The sequence below is a fragment of the Myiozetetes cayanensis genome, unplaced genomic scaffold (assembly GCF_022539395.1).
Source record: "Myiozetetes cayanensis isolate MyiCay16 unplaced genomic scaffold, myiCay2020 scf16, whole genome shotgun sequence".
Lineage (NCBI taxonomy): Eukaryota > Metazoa > Chordata > Aves > Passeriformes > Tyrannidae > Myiozetetes > Myiozetetes cayanensis.
Window position 1 is genome coordinate 14,376,778 of NW_026087270.1, and position 21,454 is coordinate 14,398,231.

The 21,454-nt window shown below is 44.3% G+C and overlaps 2 protein-coding genes across 2 annotated transcripts in view; both read left to right on the forward strand.

Annotated features, from left to right (window-relative positions):
• Positions 1-13,896, forward strand: part of PKD1L2 (polycystin 1 like 2) — a 36,439-nt gene extending 22,543 nt beyond the window's left edge. Inside the window, exons 27-42 of the mRNA XM_050311643.1 lie at positions 64-263; positions 379-605; positions 1,136-1,349; positions 2,314-2,539; positions 3,308-3,539; positions 3,913-4,009; positions 4,431-4,571; positions 5,265-5,450; positions 6,265-6,592; positions 6,691-6,824; positions 7,695-7,822; positions 8,155-8,315; positions 9,660-9,870; positions 11,005-11,106; positions 12,253-12,384; positions 13,187-13,896. Of these exons, the coding sequence (XP_050167600.1) occupies positions 64-263; positions 379-605; positions 1,136-1,349; positions 2,314-2,539; positions 3,308-3,539; positions 3,913-4,009; positions 4,431-4,571; positions 5,265-5,450; positions 6,265-6,592; positions 6,691-6,824; positions 7,695-7,822; positions 8,155-8,315; positions 9,660-9,870; positions 11,005-11,106; positions 12,253-12,384; positions 13,187-13,312 (2,845 nt within the window). The 3' untranslated portion in view covers positions 13,313-13,896. The remainder of the gene's footprint in view (positions 1-63; positions 264-378; positions 606-1,135; positions 1,350-2,313; positions 2,540-3,307; positions 3,540-3,912; positions 4,010-4,430; positions 4,572-5,264; positions 5,451-6,264; positions 6,593-6,690; positions 6,825-7,694; positions 7,823-8,154; positions 8,316-9,659; positions 9,871-11,004; positions 11,107-12,252; positions 12,385-13,186) is intronic.
• Positions 13,897-14,085: 189 nt separating this feature from the next.
• Positions 14,086-20,791, forward strand: GCSH (glycine cleavage system protein H). The gene is made up of 5 exons (XM_050311036.1): positions 14,086-14,225; positions 17,186-17,265; positions 18,416-18,479; positions 19,947-20,078; positions 20,662-20,791. The coding sequence occupies exons 1-5, from the start codon at positions 14,099-14,101 to the stop codon at positions 20,757-20,759; spliced, it is 501 nt and encodes a 166-aa protein (XP_050166993.1). The 5' UTR covers positions 14,086-14,098; the 3' UTR covers positions 20,760-20,791.
• The last annotated feature ends 663 nt before the right edge of the window (positions 20,792-21,454 follow it).

Consider the following 21,454-nt stretch of genomic DNA (forward strand, 5'->3'; position numbering starts at 1 on the left):
ACGGTTTTTATTCTTTCCTCTCCCCTCTAAGCATCCCTTTGACTTCCCTCTCCTCCTTCCCAGCAATCTGTTTTTCATGAAGACCTCCAGGGGTTTCCAGGACGGGCACATCTGGTACTCGGTTTTCAGCCGCTGCCCACGCAGCTCCTTCACGCGCGCCCAGCGCGTGTCGTGTTGCTTCTCGCTGCTCCTGTGCACCATGCTGACCAGCATCATGTTCTGGGGCGTGCCCAAGGACCCAGCCGAGCAGAAGATGGACCTGGGTAATGAACCTCGCTTGTTGCTTGGGCGGGGAAATAGAGAGGCAGTAGAACGTAGAAGCAGAAATGTTGAACAAACGGGCTTTTTCACAAAGATGCCTCTGTTTGACCTTGACAGGTAAGATCGAGTTCACATGGCAGGAAGTGATGATTGGCTTGGAGAGCTCCCTCCTCATGTTCCCCATCAACCTGCTCATTGTGCAGATCTTCAGGAACACGCGACCCTGGCCAGCCAAGCAGGGCACAGAGAAGAAGCCGGGGAAGAACGGCCGAGTGTCCCCAAGGGAACCCCCCACCCCAGAGGCCACCCAGGCTGCCTCGCTCACTCCAGAGGCTGTGACAAAGGCAAGTCCCTGCGAGTCCTGCACTGCCCTCTGCTGCCACGCACTCCTGGCTTCCATGGCTCCACAGCACAAACGTTCCCTGTCAGGTGCCCTTCAGGCGGTCAGAAGAGAAAAGCCAATTGCCGCGGGTGCAGAGCTCTCATTTGCCCACCTAAACGCAATCCCCGACTTTGTTAAGAGCTGCCTTTGTAGGTCCCAGCCCTTGCACAATTACTGTGTGCGACCAAATCACTGCGTTCGGGGGTAAAGCAAACACTGAGCAAGGCAGTGGAGATGAAAGGTATCACAGACCCCATCATCTTTCTCAGCTTAGGTCCCCAGGCAGGTAAGCTGTCCTTTTGAACCCTGAAAGCTCTCTTACTGAACTCACTGAAATCTGCTCCTCACATCCAGCACTGTAGGATGTGCTATTCTTAGCCATTCTGGAGATTTTAGCAATTGGTGCAGCTCCCAGCCCGTGGTGCTGTCAGATCACATCAGCTTAAGCCACTGCAGCCAGAGTCACTGCTATGTTGCTGCTGTCTTCCCTAGGACATAAGAAGAATTGCCAACTCACTCTTTAAAGCCCTGAAGACTCCACCTCTCACCTCAGCATCAGATCTTGGAAAAGCAACAAACATCAACACCCTTCTGTCGTTGGTTGAGGACGTCATCTGCCAGCAGAACAGAGCTGGGCAAGGGTTTTACGACGGGAGCAAGAAGGATGGCCCTATAATTGTCACTTTAGGTTCTGTGGATTTGCAAGGTACACAACACACTGTGAAATGCCCTCTGAAGCCTTTGCAGTGAAAATGATGACAGCACTGGATGTGATGACCCAAGCTTTTCTCACATTCTGACTCAGAGGCAGTCACAGACTTACAGAGCAGCTGAGGTTAGAGGGGACCTCTGGATCCCACCACTCTGCTCACAGCAGGGTCAGCTGGGGAAGGATTGCCCAGGATCAAGGGCAGTCAGAGTATGAATGTCTCCAAGGGTGGAGATTCAACAAATTCTCCGATCAACCTAGTCCAGGGTCCAACAGTCCTCACAATACTCTCCTGTTCAGAAAGAATTGCCCAGGTTTAATTTGTGCCCCTTGCCTGTTGTCCTTTCACTGTGCATGAATGAGCACCCACCTGAGTAAAGACAACTGTGAAATCTCTATTTCTTACACTGTAGAATGAAATATTTGCTACCAGTTCTGACTTGGGAGCAGGATCAGTATCTACCAGCATAAAGACTCACAAATATCAGTTGTTTCACAGTTTTTTAACCTTTTTTTTTTTTATTTCCCCTGTTGGCCTTGTGCTGTTGTTCCTTTCAGTTTGACTCTCAACTCAGGCATTCATTTATCTTCAATTAAATGAGGATATATGAGTAAACAATCTCACTGATTTCACTGAGACTCACATTTTGGCTTTTCCAATGAGTCTACCAAGCTACTAATTGCACACGGAAACTATGAACAGATTAACAGTTGATCTGATCTGATTTCTCTATTAAGGTTTTGGGACCTGTTTAACTAAGTTGCCCTCTGGCAACAATTCCAGCAGAAGAGTATTAAGCTCTAGTACTAAAGCTGGTTTTACACATCCCTTCAAATGTTACTCTTCACTTTGTCACATTCACAATCTTTAGCTCCAGTTCTACTCCCCTTTGTAGTGAAGCGTATTTTAATCTAGGCATAGTTTTTCTCCAGAAGTAAATAAATAATTCTTCCTCTGCAGAAAAAACAAGCCCAACTCCAGAGAGGAGAATCTGTGAGCGACCAAAACATGGTGATTACAATCGCTGCTTGTACACACAGCTCCAGCAGGTGGAGATGGAGCTGGAATTACTGGGGCCCCATAAATTCCAGCTGCCTCAGAGTTACAGCCAAGCTGTTCATCAGGTTCAGCACATGAAGAGCCTCCTGGAGCAGAGAATGAACTCATCAGCGCCCATCAGTGAGGGGTAACCTGGTTCTCAGCTCACTCTCAGGATAAGTAAATTCAGGTCATGAATTCAAAACTGGTCAGGATGACAGAGCCCAAATAATTACTGCTTAATATGAGCTAGATGACTATTATTACAGCTGTAAAAATAAGTCTTACTATTATGCCATTGTAGAAAAGAAATCTCCACGCACTGTGAATTGCACACAAAGGCAATAATGACAGATCATTGCTCTTTGTCATTTTTGCCTCCCAAATGGAAAGTTACAACACAATGCCACATGATAGTAAAGGGCTGGGATAATCACCAAGCTCCAAAGTCACTGAAGTCTCTTAAAATGTATGGATAAAGAAAAATTATTAAGCAGATAAAAATAGTGCAGTGAAATATGATAATTAAATTGGAAGGATGGAAAACAAATGCACTAATTATCTCTCTGGCCTTCATGGTGATCACAAGAGACACATCCAGCAGCTTAAATACACTCATGGTTTTCTCTGTCAATAATTCTACTGGAAGTTCAATTATGCATAAACTGAGGAGTAAATAAGGCTATCATATTTATTTTGATTTTAGCTGATCTCTGCACACTTCCTCACATTTTTGCTCACTGTACTTTTGGCTATGCACACATCCTACATATCTGCATTAGTCAAAAGAATTCAGAATATCTTGATTGAGATTTTAAATCATAAGATGTTGTCTGTTCCCAGTGACCTTGATGGTTGTGATTTTGGTCCCTGTTCCACTGCAGACTGATATTTTCTCTTCTGTTTGACTGTCAAGGTGGTCCCTTAGTCCAGACTTGTCCGGTGATGACAAGAAGAGTGTTTCTTCCAAAGGGCTGCCCTGGTGGTTTGTGTTCGTTGGGTGGTTCCTGGTGGCAGCCACCAGTGGTGTGTCCGGGTTCTTCACCATGCTCTACGGGCTGCACTACGGCAAGGACAACTCCATCAAGTGGCTGATCTCCATGCTCATCTCCTTCTTGGAAAGCCTTTTCATCACACAGCCCTTAAAGGTGAGGTCCTCGGAAATACAACCACAGGCCAAGATAAACTCCCCTCCTACCACTGCAGGAAGACAGCGTAGCATGTCCTAAAGAACTACAGGATCTGAGATATGAAATGAGAGGCCTTTGCCCTTAACACGAGAGCTGGCAGGTGGTTTGCAGAGTTTCATCTCCATTTTTTCATCAGGGTTTAACAGGAGATGAGGTTCCTGACCAGGGAAGATGTGTCACCGTGCACTGTTCTCTTGTTTAAGGGCTTCAGCTGCATCAGTTCAGCAGTCAGAGAGCAGTTGTTCTCTGCAGTGCCTGGATCCAGAGGGATCAGTGGCCTGCACATCTTTATGTGAAATGGGCATAACTCATTATAGCTGATTCTTTCCAGGTGCTGGGATTTGCTGCTTTTTTTGCTCTGGTTCTGAAGAAGGTGGAACATGAGGATGTAGAAAACCCAGCTATCGATGGGCCTTTATCTGCACCAGGTAAGTGCTGGTAAAGTGAGACATTAATAAAGAAAGTGCAGCATTCTCAAGCTTTTGGAGGGCTTTATGCATAAATGTGTGACCCAGCTCAGCTGAGACCTTCACTGGTTACCTTTACATGCCTGAATCTTAGCTGACAATGTTTGCAGAAATCACGAAATCCATGGGCATTGTGACTACCTGCCTATCCATTAGCATTCCCAAGATCAAGTGGAAATTAAAACAAACCTAAATAACTGATTTTGCATCAGTTGCAGAAAAAAATAAAGACTACTGGATGTGTAGGTTGGATAAATCCTGCAGAACTGTTTCCTGGAAAAGCAGTAAATAGAAACGTTTCCTTTGAATGTCCAAAGAACCACAAAGCAGGACGTGGATGATCTGTGTCACTAATCCCAAGGTTTACTGCTCTCCCTCACAGGTGATTCACACCCTCTCTTAGGAGCCCGAAGAGACAGTAGAAGCAACATTTACCGGCCACCTCCTGCAGCTGATGTGGAGAAAATGAAAATCAGCTGCATGAAGGAGCAGAAAGCATTTGCCCTCATCCGAGAAATCCTGGGTATCCATACGTGGATTATCTTGCTTTATTCAGTAGTACTCATCAGTACTTTGACAGCAGTGAAAATATTGTTCTCTTGGGTGACAAAGTTTTGGCAGATCTTCAGCTTTCTGCCAGCCATTGTGATGTGGAGACAGGCTGTTCTGTGGCAGCTGGAGCTGCAAGGAGGTGGGAATGTTGGCTGGGGGTAAAAGTGTGGCTAAGTCTCGATTTTTTACGGTAAAGAAACACGTCACAGACACATGAGAGGCTACAATAAAAATAGGAAGGATAGAATGAGGAGATCAACAGTTAAATGAAGCTGAAGGCAAAGAGCAGATGGGGAACATCTTTCTAAAAGCAGTAATATCTTTAGTAATGATTTATACTCCTGTTTTATTTCCTCTGAAATCAATGGCAAAAATTACCTGAGCCTCACTGGGAACAAAGTCAGACTACTCATGTTATCCTGAGCTGCCATGACTGCTGCTGTTCAGCCTTCCCACTTGTTCTCTTGACTGCTGCTCCCATTCCAAGTGTGAAACAGTCAAACTGCAGCAGCTTCTGCACATTCACTAGCACTGGTCACTCAGAGCCTACAAAGCCCTCCTTGGCCTGGTAGGTGCTGACAGCAGTGATCATTCCTGCAGTGCATTTTGAACAGCATTGTTAATTCAGATCTCACATGTGCTGTCTCTCCCTGTTTTTTCCTAGCCTATGTTGGGTTTTTATGGATGCTGTTACTGGTTGCCTATGGGCAGAGAGACCCCAATTCCTACTATTTGAACAAGCACATTGAGGACAGCTTTACAGCTGGATTCCACCGTGTCTACAGTTACCAGGATTTCTTCACCTGGGCAAACACCACCTTACTCAAAAACCTTTATGGATCATATAAAGGTGCAGACTCACATTGTTTCCCTTCAGCTTGCCAGGTTCTGAAACATAATCTTTTATACATATCCCTAACTTTACCAGGCATATTTGTGAGAGTAAAAGTCTAGCATGGATTCCTATCATATGAATACTAGTGGATAACAAAACCCCCACAGCTTGATCACAGGTCAAATGTGCCCTGATATTTTCCTTGTATTTTATATAAACCAAAAGTTCTGCACTGTAATGCTACATTTTTCACGTTTTATGTTAGGTACTGCAGATATTCAGATACATCCCTCAGTTCTACACAAGCTTCTTTCCATAACCCAGAAAAGAGAATGGCAGACAGGTGGCACCACAAAACTTTTCTCAGGAGGGTTGTTTGCATCAGGGCTCGGGTCAGTGAGAAGGCAAATTATGCAATATCACCGTGTTTTCTCTATGTAGCCACATGCAGAAGGATCTGACCCATTTTCCAGCTCACATTTAAGGGTAAATACTGAAATACATCAGCAGAGTTGTTCTTTGGACACGACAGGCCACACAAACGCTGCATAAAGCTACTCTGCTGTGGGAGTCAAAGTGAGTCACTTTTCTCCCCCAGGCCTCATTTTCCTTCTGTATAAAATACAGATGGGTAGTGATACTGAACTCTGGTTTTATGAATGTTATTTAAGAACTCAGTTCCAATCAACATGAAGTATTTTGCTTCCAGTGTTTCTGAGAAAAGAATACAGAGCAAAATATTAATGCATCAGTGAATCATAAATGAAATGAAGAAATATTATTAGCTCTGTCATGTTGCCAGTGCTGCTCTTTTCCATCTCCTGTTCAGGATTCATCACGGATGGCAATTCCAAGCTGGTGGGTAGTGCTCGAATCCGCCAAGTAAGAGTGAAAGGAGACACCTGCCCTATTTCTCCCAAACTCCAGCATGTAGTTGAGCAGTGCCATGCTCCCTACTCCCTACACACAGAAGATACATCAGTTTATGGGGAACACTGGAATACTTCAGCCTTTGATAACTCCTCTGACCTGAGCTCAGCGTGGCAGTATCAGAGCCAGTCCAAACTGAGAGGGCAGCCCAGCTGGGGTAAACTGGCCATCTACAGTGGAGGGGGATATGTGATTCACCTGGGAACAGATCCTGGCAATGCCTCCAGGTACCACTTGTGTTCTTGGAAGTTATCAGTGTGTCCTCCCTGTGACACTGTCTCTGTCCTGTACGAGTTGGATCACTGGCTTTACATTTTTTTGGCAGAATTCTCCAGTACCTTTTCAACAATGTCTGGCTGGACACCTTCACCAGAGCAGTGTTTGTTGAATTTACAGTCTACAATGCCAACGTGAACCTGTTCTGCATCATAAGCCTGATGTTTGAGAGCAATGCTTTAGGTGAGAACCTTTCCTGAGTCACCCATTTCTGAAGACAGCAAGCAGTGCACTTACAGAAGGTAGATTTACATGCTGTCAGTGTTTTCCTAGTTCTTCATTCAGTAAACAGAAGGGTTTTTAATAAATCTAATCAGGACAGAATCAATGCAAACTTTATAAATCATTTAGGAGAAATGCAGCAACACTGTAATACTGACCAAAATGGAATATTTTATGTTTGCTTATATTGTAGTCATCTGCTGATGAAGAAAATGTGGCACTGAAACTTAACCTCCAGAATTTATACAAGAACAAATTGTTTCATCATCTCTTCAGCTAATCAATACAAGATTAAGACAAAAAGTACAAATAACAGTCTGTCTTTTTTGTTCCAGATGACTTCCAGTATGTTGCTGGGTAGTCATATAATATGTAACCTGGATAATGAAGAGAACAGTGAAACCATAATCTGGTTTAAAGGCCATAGCAACACATTTGGTCAGGGAGGAGCCTCCCTCAGGCCTGGCCTGGTACTGGAAAATGCCCAAACTGACTGCAAAACTGAGCTCGAGTTCCCTTTAGAATGAGATTCAGCTTTACATCTCAAGTCCTGCTCCAGTCCTGCATTTGCAGTGCCATCCAAACTCAGGCCTGCTGGGATTAGAGCTGTGCTGTGACACAAGACAACACTAGAGCTCTGAAAGCCATTGAGTGTCTGAACACCTATTTGAGGAAAATGTCAGGGAACACTGACAGGGTTACTCACAGAATCAAGTCTAAACCTCATTTTGATAGTTGGAGTGTGAAAGCAAGCACAGAAGTCTGACTGGTGAACTGAGGTGTTGGAATGACAACAGAGGTGTGACTATCAGAGCCCTGTTTGTGTTTTAGGGGCCTTCTTCACAAGTGCAGAGCTGCAGAGTGTCCGGCTTTACCCCTACACCAACAGCCTCCACCTCTTTGTGGTTGCAGCAGAAGTGATTTATTTCCTCTTTATTGTGTACTACATGATAGTGCAGGTGAGGTCAATGGAAAATTCACCATCACCTTGTGTCTGGGGTGGATTTCACTTACAAAAACTTTGTTACTGTACTTGGTTTCAGAAGCGCTGCTGTTGCTACACCAATGGAAGTTTGACTCACGTACAGTATCAGTATAAAATAATGGGAAGGCAACATTTTTATTTGGCTGGAATGCTTCTTTTGAAAAAGATAATGAGAAATTAGTGCAAGCTGTACTGTTATTGATGCACAGTAATCTGCTTTGTTGCAGAGGGGATTGCCCTAATCTTTAGAGGTATTGTGTGATCTGGAGTCATGAGACTGAGACAGCGAAACTCCTCTTTTCACAGGGAAAACTGATGAAGAGTCTGAGATGGAGATATTTCCACAGCAAGTGGAATCTCCTGGAGATGGCCATTATACTGATTAGCTGGAGTGCTCTGTCGGTGTTTGTGAAGAGGACAATCCTTGGGACCCGAGACATCAGTTACTACCAGGAACACAAAGAGAAGTACGTACTAATGCTATTTAGTGCATCCTTTGTTGTTGCTACTTATGCAGAAATAAATCTGTTTTTCCCCTTCCCAGACAGCAGCTCGCCTGTGCTAAATACTGCTCTCCTGTATGGGTACATTCATGAAGCCTGTAAGTGTTTCAGGGCTTAGATCTGTGTCAGCAATAGGATTTTCTTCTGACACCACTCTAATAAAATCCATCAGACTTGAGCACTAAGTTTCCCTTTCTAGCTGCTGATTTCCTGTCTGCATCACCCTCTTGTGAACCAACAAGCCTTTCTGCTATGGGACATCCACCCAGAAAGCACATAATCTGCTTTGGGTTTTGTTGTAAAAAGCCATTGGTTAGGGGACAATAAAGGCTTATTTAGTATAGAATGGAAGATTATAACATCTGTTAAAATACAGTCACACAAGAAAGAAGTGACAGGATCACAGGATGATTTAGGAAGGAAAGGACCTCTGAAGGCTTCTGTTCCAATCCCCTCTTTTGGTGTTAGATCAGGTTGCTCAGGGTCTTGTTTGATTGAGTTTTGAGTATCTCCAAGGACAGAGGTTCCACAGCCTCCCTGGAGCCCTGACCCAGTGCTGAACTACTCTCATTATAGAGAAAAAACACTCTGTTTTTTCCATGTCCAGCTGGAATTCCTCTTGCTGCAGCTTGTGGCTATTGTCTCTTGTCATTTCACTGTGCACCTCCAGGAGGTGTTTCACTACCCCCTCTCCACAGCCACTGACTACACAGCTGGAGACAGCAGCTGGAGGCCTCCTTAGCTTTCTTTGCTCCAGACTGAACAAGCCAAGCTCCCACACCCTTCTCTCCTGTGTCCTGTACCCCCACTCCCACCCATCTCAGTGGCCCTTCCCTGGACTCAATGACTCCTGGCACTGGGGAGCCCCAAACTGGGCTCAGAATCCCAGTTGCAGCCCCACATATGCTGAGAGAGCAGAAAGAACAAGCACTTCTTTAACCTGACAGCTCCATTCTTGCTAATGCAGCACTCCTGTATCACCCAGGAATATGTCACGAGCTCTATTTGTGCACATCACTTATAAAAGCTGCATTAGCTGCCTTTAAACTGTGACTTGCTAAAAATAAGCAGCATTTGGGCTACAGCCTAGACCCTCTCTCATTAAAAAAACCCAAACAACTCTGCCCTGCACAACTGAGCTTTTTGTGTGCACACAGCAGGAAGTACAGGTGGGAAGACTCCAGCAGGAACTCATTAGGTCTCCAGTGAAACCAGGACAGAGTGACTGGCCTTTCCAGCACACCCATTTCTGCTCTTCAAAGGACTCTGTGTGCATGCTCTGTCACACCTTTCCCTTTTCTCTGGCAGCTCTGTGAGCTTCAGCGAGACAGCGAGAGCTGATGCAGTTCTTGGCTACCTGATCGCCTTCCTGGTGCTCCTCTCCACAGTGAAGCTGTGGCACCTCCTCAGGCTCAACCCTAAGCTAAACATGATCACCTCAGCACTGAGGAGGGCGTGGGGTGACATCTCTGGGTTCCTCACTGTGATTGCAATCATGTTCCTGGCCTATTCCATTGCTGTGAGTAGCCCTGTGCTTTCTGTTGTCTGCAGGCTGTGCCCAGGTTAAATGAGTTCTTTCTGGATGCTGAAGGCAACACAGCTTTGCCACGTAAAAGGGAATAAAGGCTTCTCTATGTGGAATAGATATGACAAAGAAACAAAGCACAGGGAAAATAATTTTCTGGATAAAGCTTAAATTGTGGAGAGCTCAGCAAGTGCCATTTTCTGCTTTTCTGCCTATTGCAGGAATACTTACTATACAAGTACAATTATATTTCATCCTAATGAGGTTAAAGGATTCTTGGACTGCAACAAAACTGAAACAGTTTGTGTAAATCTTCTGGCAGGGTGAAATTCAGCAAATTAATTGCAGAGTCACTAAAAAAAGTGGAAGCATCTGAGCCAAATCCAAGCTGTCCCATAAAGGACAGTCCTATGACAAACAGGACCTGCTGCAGACTCACGCTGCCTGATTTCATGTCCCTCAGGCCTCCCTCCAGCACTGACACTCGGGCAACTGAGTAGCTTTAGGCACTGGTGTGGTCACAAACTTACCAGGTAAATTAAGAGATCAGATCAGTTCCATGACCCAGCCTGCTGTCCCATCGTGTGAGTGATGGAGCTGTGAAAGAAAGAAGCAGAGGGATGATGAAAAAGGTGAGAGTGCAGCAGCCCCCATTTAAATCAGACACAGTTGGCCCACAAGGTATAAATTAACAAATCAGCATCTTGGTTACTGAGGGCAAACAAGGAGGTTGCCTATTTGGAAGGATCTGTGTTTGTGCCTGTGAATTATTTGGACAGGGATAAATCTGCTCCTTGGATTTGGAGCTAAATTACTTTCATGATTTTTGTCATGTATTTGCAGATTTTTTCACAAAACTAGTGGCATTCTCATAGCCATGATAAAAGGTCCTAAAGCTAAACACACTCAGAAAGTGTGAATCCAATTCTAGCTCTAGGTTAGGCTTCTTCTTCTGTGACCTCGTCTGATGTTTCCCCTGCTCGTAAATAAAAATAAAACCCAAACCACAAAAAGCTTCATGGCTCTAATGACAAGCTGGGAGGGTTTTCTCTGAATACAGCAGTCATTAGCTGATTTTGCAGCAAGGACTCTGATCATGACACAAGATGTGACTTCTGTCCTCTGCAGGCAAACCTGATATTTGGCTGGAAGCTCTACTCTTACAAAACTCTCTTTGATTCAGCAGAGACCATGGTCAGTCTTCAGATGGGAATCTTCAACTATGAAGAGGTACCACTTTTAATTTTGAGAAGTTTATCACCATACAGTTAGCATCTCAGCTACCAAAGATGCTTTGACCCAGCAAACAGAAATACTTTCAATTAGTGTTAAACATTAACATAATTTTGCAAGCTCCACAGCTTCCTAAAGCAGCCGCCTCTTCTCATCAAGAAAAAGACATCAAGTGAAATCTCTCTCATGTCCCATTTTGAGGCGACTCATAATGAACCTTTCATTGAGAAACCTGCTCCCATTTCAACTAGAGATGTTACTGATTCATTACAGAAAGTTTTGAGCAATTTCCTTAGAAAGCTAAAGATAGAAGTGTGAGTGGGCCTTGTGTTTGTTCTGAACAAACCCTCCAGCTCCCCAGGAAAGGCAAGAGGAACTTTGTGTTACATCTGTTTTTATTATTCTTGACATTTTCATTAAGTTCTTTCAAATAGTGCAATACCCTTTGAACACTCTTTTTGTGGAGCAAGATAATTCTTGGACATCTCTGACTGTGAAGTCGTCCTTGGTGGATGTTTTCAGAGGATGGATCCAATAGGATATGGGTGGCTTTGAAGATCAGTAATTGGGAACTAAGTTTTTTTATCTCTACATCCCACACATGTTAATCATGGAAATATATTCCTATGTTGGAGCTTACATGCAAATTAGGGGTTTGGATTTTTCACAACCCTTGGTTTGTGAGTGTCTAAGAGAACCTGATTGGGCTTCTCTGTAAAACATATAATAAATTAAAATAACTGCACACAGAGATTTCATGTGTACTTTGAAAGCTGAGGTGTGAGGGAGCTTCAGTTGTTCTGTGGATAAACAGATCTCCAGGCTTGTCAACTTTCATATGAAACTTTCATACCATTACAATCAAATACAAATACTTAAAAAACCCAAAGATTGCCCATCTTTTATATATATATATATATATATACATAGAGAGAGAGAGAGTATCTTTTCATGTTTGTACTATTTCATATTAACACACAACAGTGGCTAAAGAAGAAAATGTATATATGTATAATACATATGGTATAATTGATTAGACACAGGATTTTCAGAAAGACAAACCTTTTGGTTCTTAACTGCTTGTATGTATGTATGTTTGTGGTTACAATCACGACATGATGTCTTACCTTATGAATTATACAGGTCTTGGACTACAATCCAATTTTAGGCTCCTTCTTAATTGGATCCTGCATCATTTTTATGACATTTGTGGTACTGAATCTGTTCATTTCGGTGATTCTCGTTGCTTTTAGTGAGGAGCAGAAGCACTACCAGGTGTGTTCATCTAAACTCTCCTGTTTTTAGTATTTATTGTTCAGTGCTTACTCGTGATTTAGGTAATCAACCTTGAATGAAAACCATATAAATTCAGTCCAGCTCTTAAGAACTCAACATTTGCTGAGAAAGCACACTTCAGATTTTCCAGATTGACTCTGTCTTTTCCTGGTCAGAGGACTTGCTGTTCAGACTCCATACGAGATCTGATTTGTAGCCTTCTCTTCACATACTAAATCCAGCAAAAAAGTCTAAGGCTTGTGCTATTTTGAAATCAGTGCCAAAACTGCTACTGAAGTGCATGAGGACTTTACAGCTCCTTTTAAAACTCTCATTGTGAGTGCCTGACCCATTCAAGCTATTGATAACGTGGTGTGAAATCCAGCTTAGCGCTCCAGTACTGCCCAGAATTCCTCTATGTTTTAAATAAAGGGAGATGAAAACAAAGGATGTGGTTGGTAGAAGACAAGATATATTCAGTTTTTCTCATTTACTTCGTCTAGAGACGGTGGGTGGCTCATTGTACATACCACTGGCTATAATGGGAGCTGGCAAGTGAACTCCAGGCTCCTGTAGAAAGATTTCCATGGGCTTTGACAGAGCCAAATTTTCTGTGGTGCCCATGCCCATCTGGGGCTTTTGTCTGGATAAAAATATTGGCAAGTTTTGCTTTGGCAGTCACTCATGCTTTGCTGGGAGTGAAAGTTGGCTTATTTCAACTCAAGCAGGGATTTTGTCTTGCGACTGAATCCACTCCTGGTCTCTGTGCATCCCAGTAACTTGCTGCTTGTTGTTATTTCAGGCTTCAGAAGAAGAGGAGATCGTTGATCTCATGCTAATGAAACTCTTCAGTTTCTTCGGGATTAAATGCAAGAAGGAAGAGAAGCCACTCACTGAGGGGCAGCTGGAGCAACCTGTCAGCGAGTGAATGATGACCACGTTGAAAAGTCACTTTGCTTGTGGGCAAAATATTTACTTGTTCGCTGTCAGCTGCAGTGGTTAGGGTTAGGTTAGGCTTTAGGCTTAGGTTATCGCAGCTTGCCACTGGAACGGGTTTACCCAAGGGAATGTCGTGACGCTGTGTCAGGGGAGGCTTAGGCTGGATATTAGGAAAAGGTTAAAGGGGTCGGGCACAGAACAGGCTCCCAGGGCAGTGGTAGTGATTCCAAGCCTGAGAGAGTTGAAGGAGCCTTTGGACAGTGCTCTCAGGCACGCAGTGGGATTCTTGTGGGTGTCCTGTGCAGGGCCAGGAGCCGGACTTTGATCATCCGTGTGGGTCCCTCCCAACTCAGAATATACCGTGGTTGTGGGAAAATGACGCGGTGTCCACCAGCGAGCCGTTCCCAGCGTGTTATTTTGGAGTAACAGCTAAGAAGTAACGCTAAACCTAAGGCGAAACGTCCCACGTGCACTTGCTGTAGATTCGGCACCTGTATTTATTTAATAAACACTGAGCGTCTGTTGCAGTCTGGTTAAACCCCCCCGCTCTCCCTCACGGGAAGATGGCGGCTCCCTCACGCCGGCCCCGGCCCCGCAGCCGGCGCGGCGGGGGCTCTCGGAGCTGCATCCAGGCGGCTCCTCACGGCCCGCGGGTCCCCGCCCGGCCCCACCGCCGTGAGGGACCCGCTGAGGGCCGGCACGGCCCCGTCGCCGTCCCCGCCCCGCCGCCATCGCCGCCTCCCGCCGGCGCCGCCCCCGCCCGCCCGCGGCAAAGATGGCGTGGCGAGCGCTGCGGCGGGTCGGGCCGGTGCTGGCGCTGCCGCCGCGCTGCCCGCGCCTCCCGCCGCCACCGCGGGTGCCCGCGGCCCGCGGGCTGCGCACCGGGGCGCTGCTGCTGTCCGGTGAGTGCCGGCCGGGGGAGCGGGGCGGGGAGGAGCGCGGCACAGGGGCCCGGCCCCGCGGGGAGGCTGCGGGCAGGGTGGGCTGCGGGATCTCGTCCCCCGGTGCGGTGTGCGCGGGGCAGCCGGGGCGAGGGAAGCGCCGGGCGGCAACCGCCCTATATCCCTCCTTCCTTCGCTCTGTCCCTCCTTCGATCCCTGCATCTCTCCCTCCCTGCCGCCCAGCCGTGTGTCCCGGCGGCCCCTCGGAGGGTACCGGGAGAGCCCCGCAACGCGGCTGAGGCCGCGGAGGGCTCGTCCCTGCCCCTTGTCCCGCTCCTGACACTGTCCCCATCCCCGCTCCCACCGGGAGCAGGTTCGCCTCCCTGAGCTGCCAGGAAACTTCCCACCTCCGCTCCTCCGGGCACAGGCGCTCAGTCTGCCCCAGCCAGCGGCTCCGAGGAGCGGGCCGAGCGCGGAGAGCGCTCTTGACCAACACAGCGCGTGTTTTCCTGGGATTGTCGCCCCCAAACAGCTCCAAGGGGCGCCAGCAGCACAAGAAGGGGGCAGCAGTGGGGGTGTGGTGGGGGCAGAGCCAGGGCCGGGGAGCCCCGGCCAGGTTTTCAGGACCTTGAGCCTGTTTGGGATGAAGAAGTTCTGCTCTGGCAGCCAGAGCTGCACCAGTGGCAAGGCAGGAGATGGACCAGAGCATCAGTGCCTGGTGTGGTTTTGCTCTGTGTGGTTAATTCTGAAGGCATCTGCTGCTGTCGAAGCTCTCTTTGAATGGAAGTTGCCCACAGAAGTCTGAAGAGCAGAACCTGTGGTATTCTAGCAAACAGAAATGTTGAAAAAGTAGTTGAGGAGGCAAATATGCTATAAAAGTAATGCAGCCACTAAGAGAGCTCATTAATTTTCTTCCAGATAGGCTTAAACCTCCCTGCTTAACTGCCTGCAAGTGAAAGAAGTAATGTTTGTTACTCATTATTTGCAAATTTAGTCAAGGTCTAAACTTTTTCACAATTCAGTTGTGAACCCATTGTTCTTCTATACACATCACTTGAAGGAGTAACAAGTTGTGCTTTTGTTTTAGGCAGAGAGGAAAAAGTTTGTGGAGGTGTGAGTTCACTCTTCAGGTGTATATTTATGAAGTATTTAATAGAAGCAGGTTACACTGAATGAAGGGCTGAGCTCAGAATGTGGTGTTAAGCTGAAACCAAAGTCCTGTTGAAATGGAGTAAATTGAGCTGCTCTTCTGAAAAAGGATGCAGGGGAGAGATTTGCTGTGCTTTGCCAATTCATATTCATCTAAATTGATTTCTTCAATGGGGTAATCCCATAAACTCAAAGTTCAAATTTTGAGATTACTTATTAACTGTTTTTAATTTGACCTTTACTTTAGCTGCAGGGTTTTTTGTTGTATGCTTAGATTTCTTAATTTGTCACCTTTTTTTTTTTTTTTTGTTTTAATCCTGAAAGAAACTTATGTGCTCTTCCAACTACTCAGAATATTTTACTGCTGTATTCCACTCATATGAAAGTGTTGTGGGTTTTTATTAGCCTTGCTTTATAAATAAATATTGTATAATGTTATTATCCAAAATAAAAATGTGTTTGTTGGCTTCTGTGTGACATTTGTTAACATCACAACTGTTCAGCTTGGGTTTGAGATTGTGTGCCATTCTCCATTCTTATGGTTCATTACTCATTCCCAATAGAATTCCTGTGGGTTTAACGTCTTGACCTCAAATGATTTAAGCCATTTGATTTATTCTGTTCATTAGAGTGTGTCAGGAGATGGTTTTGTAGGTATAAATAATGCTATCTGAAATTTTCTGGGTTTTTTGAATGGGAAAATACTTGTTATTTACACTTTACTCAAATTTTTTTGTGTTCTCCACTTGCAAAACCATGTACTGCTGTCCTGAGGGCTGTAAAATTTAGGCCCTATTCAAAGACAAGCCATTTTATCTGAGACTTACTTCTGTTGAACAAATAAGAGGATGCCTGCAATTGAAACAGCCTAAAATATGACAGACTTACAGTGCAAAGACTTTAGCAGGCCTGCAGTGAGAACATCCCTTGCCTGCTTGGGTGGATGCTGCAAGTAAAAATTAAAAATAAATTAATTTAAAAATAAGTAGGGAGGTATTTATGGGGAAACTATATGAGAAAACAGACAAGGCAGCTGAAAATGCTGAGTAAATTAAAGCTCCAGGTAAAATGTTAGCAAGAAAAACATTGCCTGATTCGGGTACTTCTTTTGAAGTTTCTCCATGTGACTTTCTGAAAACAACTGACTCCAATAAAGGGGGCTGGAATCTTGCAGATGTAAAATGTATGGAGAGTTGTGGCATTCCTGTGAAATGACTTCACAACGTCTTAATGGGCTGATTTTAAAATGATACAAAAAAACTACTGTGTTCTTCTCACAGTCCCAGTATTAACAGAGAGCAAATTCTCTCAAGGAACACTTGTCAGCGTGAGTTGACTTAATTTGTCCTCTGTTAATTTGGGTTAATTTTACACAGATCTGTGACAACTTTGAAAGAGATGCTGTAAGACTGACTCTGTTTCTTGAGTCATTAACGTTGTCCTTACCGTGTGGCTGGGAGAAAGAAACACTAAACATGTTTGAAAAGCCACTAAGCTATGGTGGAAACGTGTAACTCTGAGTAAAAATACACCTATATGCTTTAGATTTTCACTTCTGTTGGAAGTAGAGCTGCTCCTGTTGCTCCTGTCCTGTATCAGTCTCCGGATGATTGCACAGGGACTGGTCAATGTTCTCAGGAGAACACCCAGGGAGCTTCTGCCATGCCACTGAGCAGCACACGAGGCTTCTGCAAATTGTATGTGCTGTGTAAGGTATTTCCCAAGGAAAATGAAGAAAGCTGTAGTGAAAAGCCCCCGAGTTTGAGCCTGCAGGTATTTTAAGCGAGCAACACCTCACTTCTTTCTGAAATGTCAAGTTTGTTCCCTTCCAGCCCGCAAGTTCACAGACAAGCACGAATGGATATCTGTGGAAAATGGCATTGGAACAGTAGGAATCAGCGATTTTGCCCAGGTATTGATCCCTCCCCCCTCTCCCCCAGGCCTGCAATATTTATTTGGGCATATCTGCTCCTGGCCTTGCTCTTTGGACACCTCTGGATTCTTTATTGTTTTAACTGCGCATGTTACGCGCTGAGCGCCATTTCTAGACTTGGATCTGTCACATTGTTCGTGATGTTTGTGCTGCTTCAGCATTCTAATAAGTTCTTAATTGCTTCAGGTTGAGCCTGTGGAGAAGCTGAACTTGCTGAGGAACTTTAATCCTTCAGTTCTTCCAGGCCTGAGCAGTTTGTGGCTGTGTGAAGGGGACACCACGGACTTCTTTTTAGGTCAGGTTTCCCAGGGTGAAATCCCTCTGGCTAAAGAACAGTTGTGAATAGATGTACAACATGGCACATATCTCTCATCCTGGGACAGGAGTTCCTTGGGATTCTTTGTTTTGTTCTGGTGCAGGTGATTGATTTGGAATGGTCACAGGCAAATTCAGGGCAGAGATTCGCTGGGTGTGAAACGTGAGAAAAATGAATGGCACAAGCTATCAATAAGTGGAATTAATATTTCTTAGGACAAACAGCATTTCCTGGGATCTCAGTTCCCTGTGGATAACACTGACACTGTGTGAGATCCCTGGTCTTTGGTGAGATAGGGTACCTGTGTCAGGGAAGAGCTGAGCCAATTCTTATGGTGATAAGGGTGCCAATTAAGCCCTTCAGGGCAAACTGTGCACTAACAGCTCTCCAGTTGTCCCTCTCTCTGCGAAGGAATCACTGAATCTTCTTTCACACTGCACTGGAAGTAAATCCTTTGTGCTTTGTGACAAACAGGTAATTCCCTCAAAACGTTGGGAACTTTGAAACAGTTGTTACTGATGTAACTGATGCTAAGAAGGTCAGCAGATGTTATTCCTCTTTCTGCCAGAAGAAATCTGCATATAAACTGAGCCTGAGGCTTATTAGCACTGTAATAGAGAAACAGTAATTTGGCATTTTGGGGCATGATAAAACAATCCCGTTTTTTCATGTTAAATGTTTAAAAAGAAAATGTATAATGCTTAAAGATGAGAACTAAGTCTAGAGAGTACTTATACACACATTCCAGGGTTACTGTATCAGCTCTCTGCTATGTATACTTTCCTTAATGTATGCTTTTGTTTCTCTTTTAAGGAAGCGTTAGGAGACGTTGTTTACTGTAGTCTTCCAGAAGTTGGGACAAAATTGAATAGACACGGTAAGTTTCAGCTCCAGTTGCTAATGAAGTAATTATTCTACTCATGCCACTCTTCCCTTGCGAAGATGAATTTTATGAATTAATGTTTATGGTCATTAATACCATTATAAAGCTCCTGGATGTGAAATAAATTCCACCATTTCCACAAGAGACTGCTTTAATTTCAAATTCTGTCAGACAGTGCCTGGTAGCAGAAAATACCTGCTGCTTGAACTGTGAAGAAATTTGTTCAAAAATAAAACATTTGAAATATTTATTTTAATGATTTTGTGCATAATCTGTTTTTAAGATATTTATGCTTTGATTTGGACTAGCAAGTATTTATTTGTAATTCTCCAGTTAACACATTTGTGAGCTACACGATGTGAAACATTTAATTGATATCAAGCTCTAGTTTTTCTACAAATATCCAGACTCAGGAATTTTGGGGTACCAAATGTGATCACAGGGTTTTTCTCATTAGCAGTGTACAAATTGTTACGTTCTTCATCATTCAGTTCTGTCATTTTGCATGTTAAAGAAGAGTGAGCATTAGCAGGCAGAAAGGAAAAGCCTTTCCTGTATTAGCACAGGGAGCTGTCTCAGTAGGATATGAAGTGATTGGCATGAGCTTCAGGCACTGCCAAAAAGGAATTTGGAATATGAGGTAAAGTGGGAGGCCTTTCTCCTGCCACCCTTCCTGTGGGCTAGGTCTGTATCAGACTGCTTTGGCCAAATCCATTGCATCACATTGAATGGTTCTTTCTGTTTAGGATTTTAATTAACCAACTTGTAGTTTTGCTTTATCTGAGGGAATTCCGTTTCCTTTTAAGTTCCCTTCTTTTCTCTCCCGTTCTGGCCTTAATCTAATTCCAAGCTTTCCCAGAACAAGCTGTTCTCAGATCCCTTGTGCTGATCTATCTACTCTTCTGACAGCTCCCTCAGCCTCTGTCTTGTTTGCTTGTGGCTTGGAGCTGCCATTGCTCCAGGCACCCTTCCCTACAAACCAGGAGAAAAGGAAGAGCTGCTGGGTGCTCCCAGGGTGGTGCTTCTGAATACTAATGTGTGTGTTCCAGTCAGTGCAGACACAACACTTGACAGACTTTCTGAAGGAAAACTGGGATTCCTGAAGTTGTGGCTGTGTCTATTTTGTAACCCAGTTAGGCTGGATGTGGTTCCTTCTAACCCGATATCCCATCACCTGCCGTGGGGCTTTAGCCAAAGGGTTCTCCAAATGTAGGGAATTTCTGTCCCTTCTGTAGTAGCCAGTGATAGGCACATCCCTCAGAGTAATTCAGGGGCATAAACATCAAATTAAATACTGCTGATGGTTGTCATGAAGTGGGTGACTTCACTCTGTTTGACAGAATTTCTTGCTCAAGATCAAGACATTTCACTGGTTGGGTCATCATCAGAATGTCTGACTAAAAGAACTCAAGTGCTCTGCATTTCCCTCTTGAAAACATTCAATCCTCTTCTCTGTTCCAGATGAGTTTGGGGCTTTGGAAAGTGTGAAAGCTGCTAGTGAACTCTACTCTCCTCTCTCAGGAGAAGTAACTGAGATTAACGGTGCCCTTGCAGATAATCCAGGGCTTGTCAATAAATCTTGTTATCAAGATGGTAAGCTGTCATTTTTACCTTCCCATAACGAATACCCCCTGGATTATTGCTGTCACAAATGGCTCTGCAATTCCCATCCTTCCAGTTTAATGGTGTGGAGGCTTTAATGGAATATATTGAATATGGTTCAAGCCCAATAAAATTTAACAGGAAAGCATTATCACAGCCTTGTCTCTGACAAGCTGTTTTACAGTGTGTTCTCTTCAGACACAGGCTGTGGTTGAATTTAAATGTATTTCCCTTGACTGCATTTCTGTTTCTTGGATCTTGTAACAGCTCATGATCCTGAGAGGTCAGGCTCCTCTCTTCTTTCTAGACACTCTCTCCTTAATGCCACTGGCAGAGCCAGCACTAAATTACACAACTGGTCTGACTCAGAAGGCCATTTCTTATGACAGTTTGGCTGATTGTTCTTTTTTTTTTTTGTTAATACTGAAATATTTTGCCTGCACAAAAATCCAGTTGATTCTCTGGTGATCCAGGGCTGATGTGCCTGCTGGGAGTGCTTTCCTAAGGCAGGAACATGAATGAACCTTCCCTGTAGGATGTTAGCAACTCTTTCTTTTTAATTTCCTAACCACAGGTTGGCTTATCAAGATGACTGTGGCAAACCCTGCTGAACTTGATGAACTGATGACCGAAGATGCCTATGAGAAATACATAAAATCCATTGAGGACTGAGCTGGAATAATGAAATAAATTCATAGAAAATATTTCAGTGTAGTTTGTCATCAATCGAGGACATACAGAATATCCAGACCTGGCAACCTGAAAAATACCACTTAGGATCACATATACAGGCCCATAAATAACTGCAGTGATAAAGCTGTTCCACATCTGGGCACTTGAGAGGGTTTTTTATTCTCTTGTCTGATTCATTCAACTCCAGAATGTTCTCTCTAATACTTGGGGAAATGAAATTGGCTAAAATATATACTTTCCAAAATTCCTTTGACATCAAACTTAGTAACAACAGCCTTAATGTGGTAATTTTGTGGTAGGCACATGACTCTTTTTGTAACCTGCTTTCCCTGCAATACTTTTATATTGTTCCCAAGGTGTTGAAAAGCAGTGTCTCCCTAATCTCCTCATATTCTTCCTACTCAGAGACGAAAAGTTGATGCCAGCAAAAAAAGAAGGCATATCAGCTACCTCAACTAGTCCTGCCTGGAGGCAGCAGGTCTGGGCCTTGTCTTCCCATTTCTGTGCTTTTTTTGGGATGCAAAGTTTGGTCAGTGAAAGTTTTTCAAGGTTCTAGAGTGGATTATTTAGGCTGTATTTTTGCCCAGTGAAAACCACCTAAGACACAAATAGTTAAGGAACTGATTCTGCCTCTTGTGGTGTTTTCAGAAGAGCAGATATTGTGTAAATTGTGT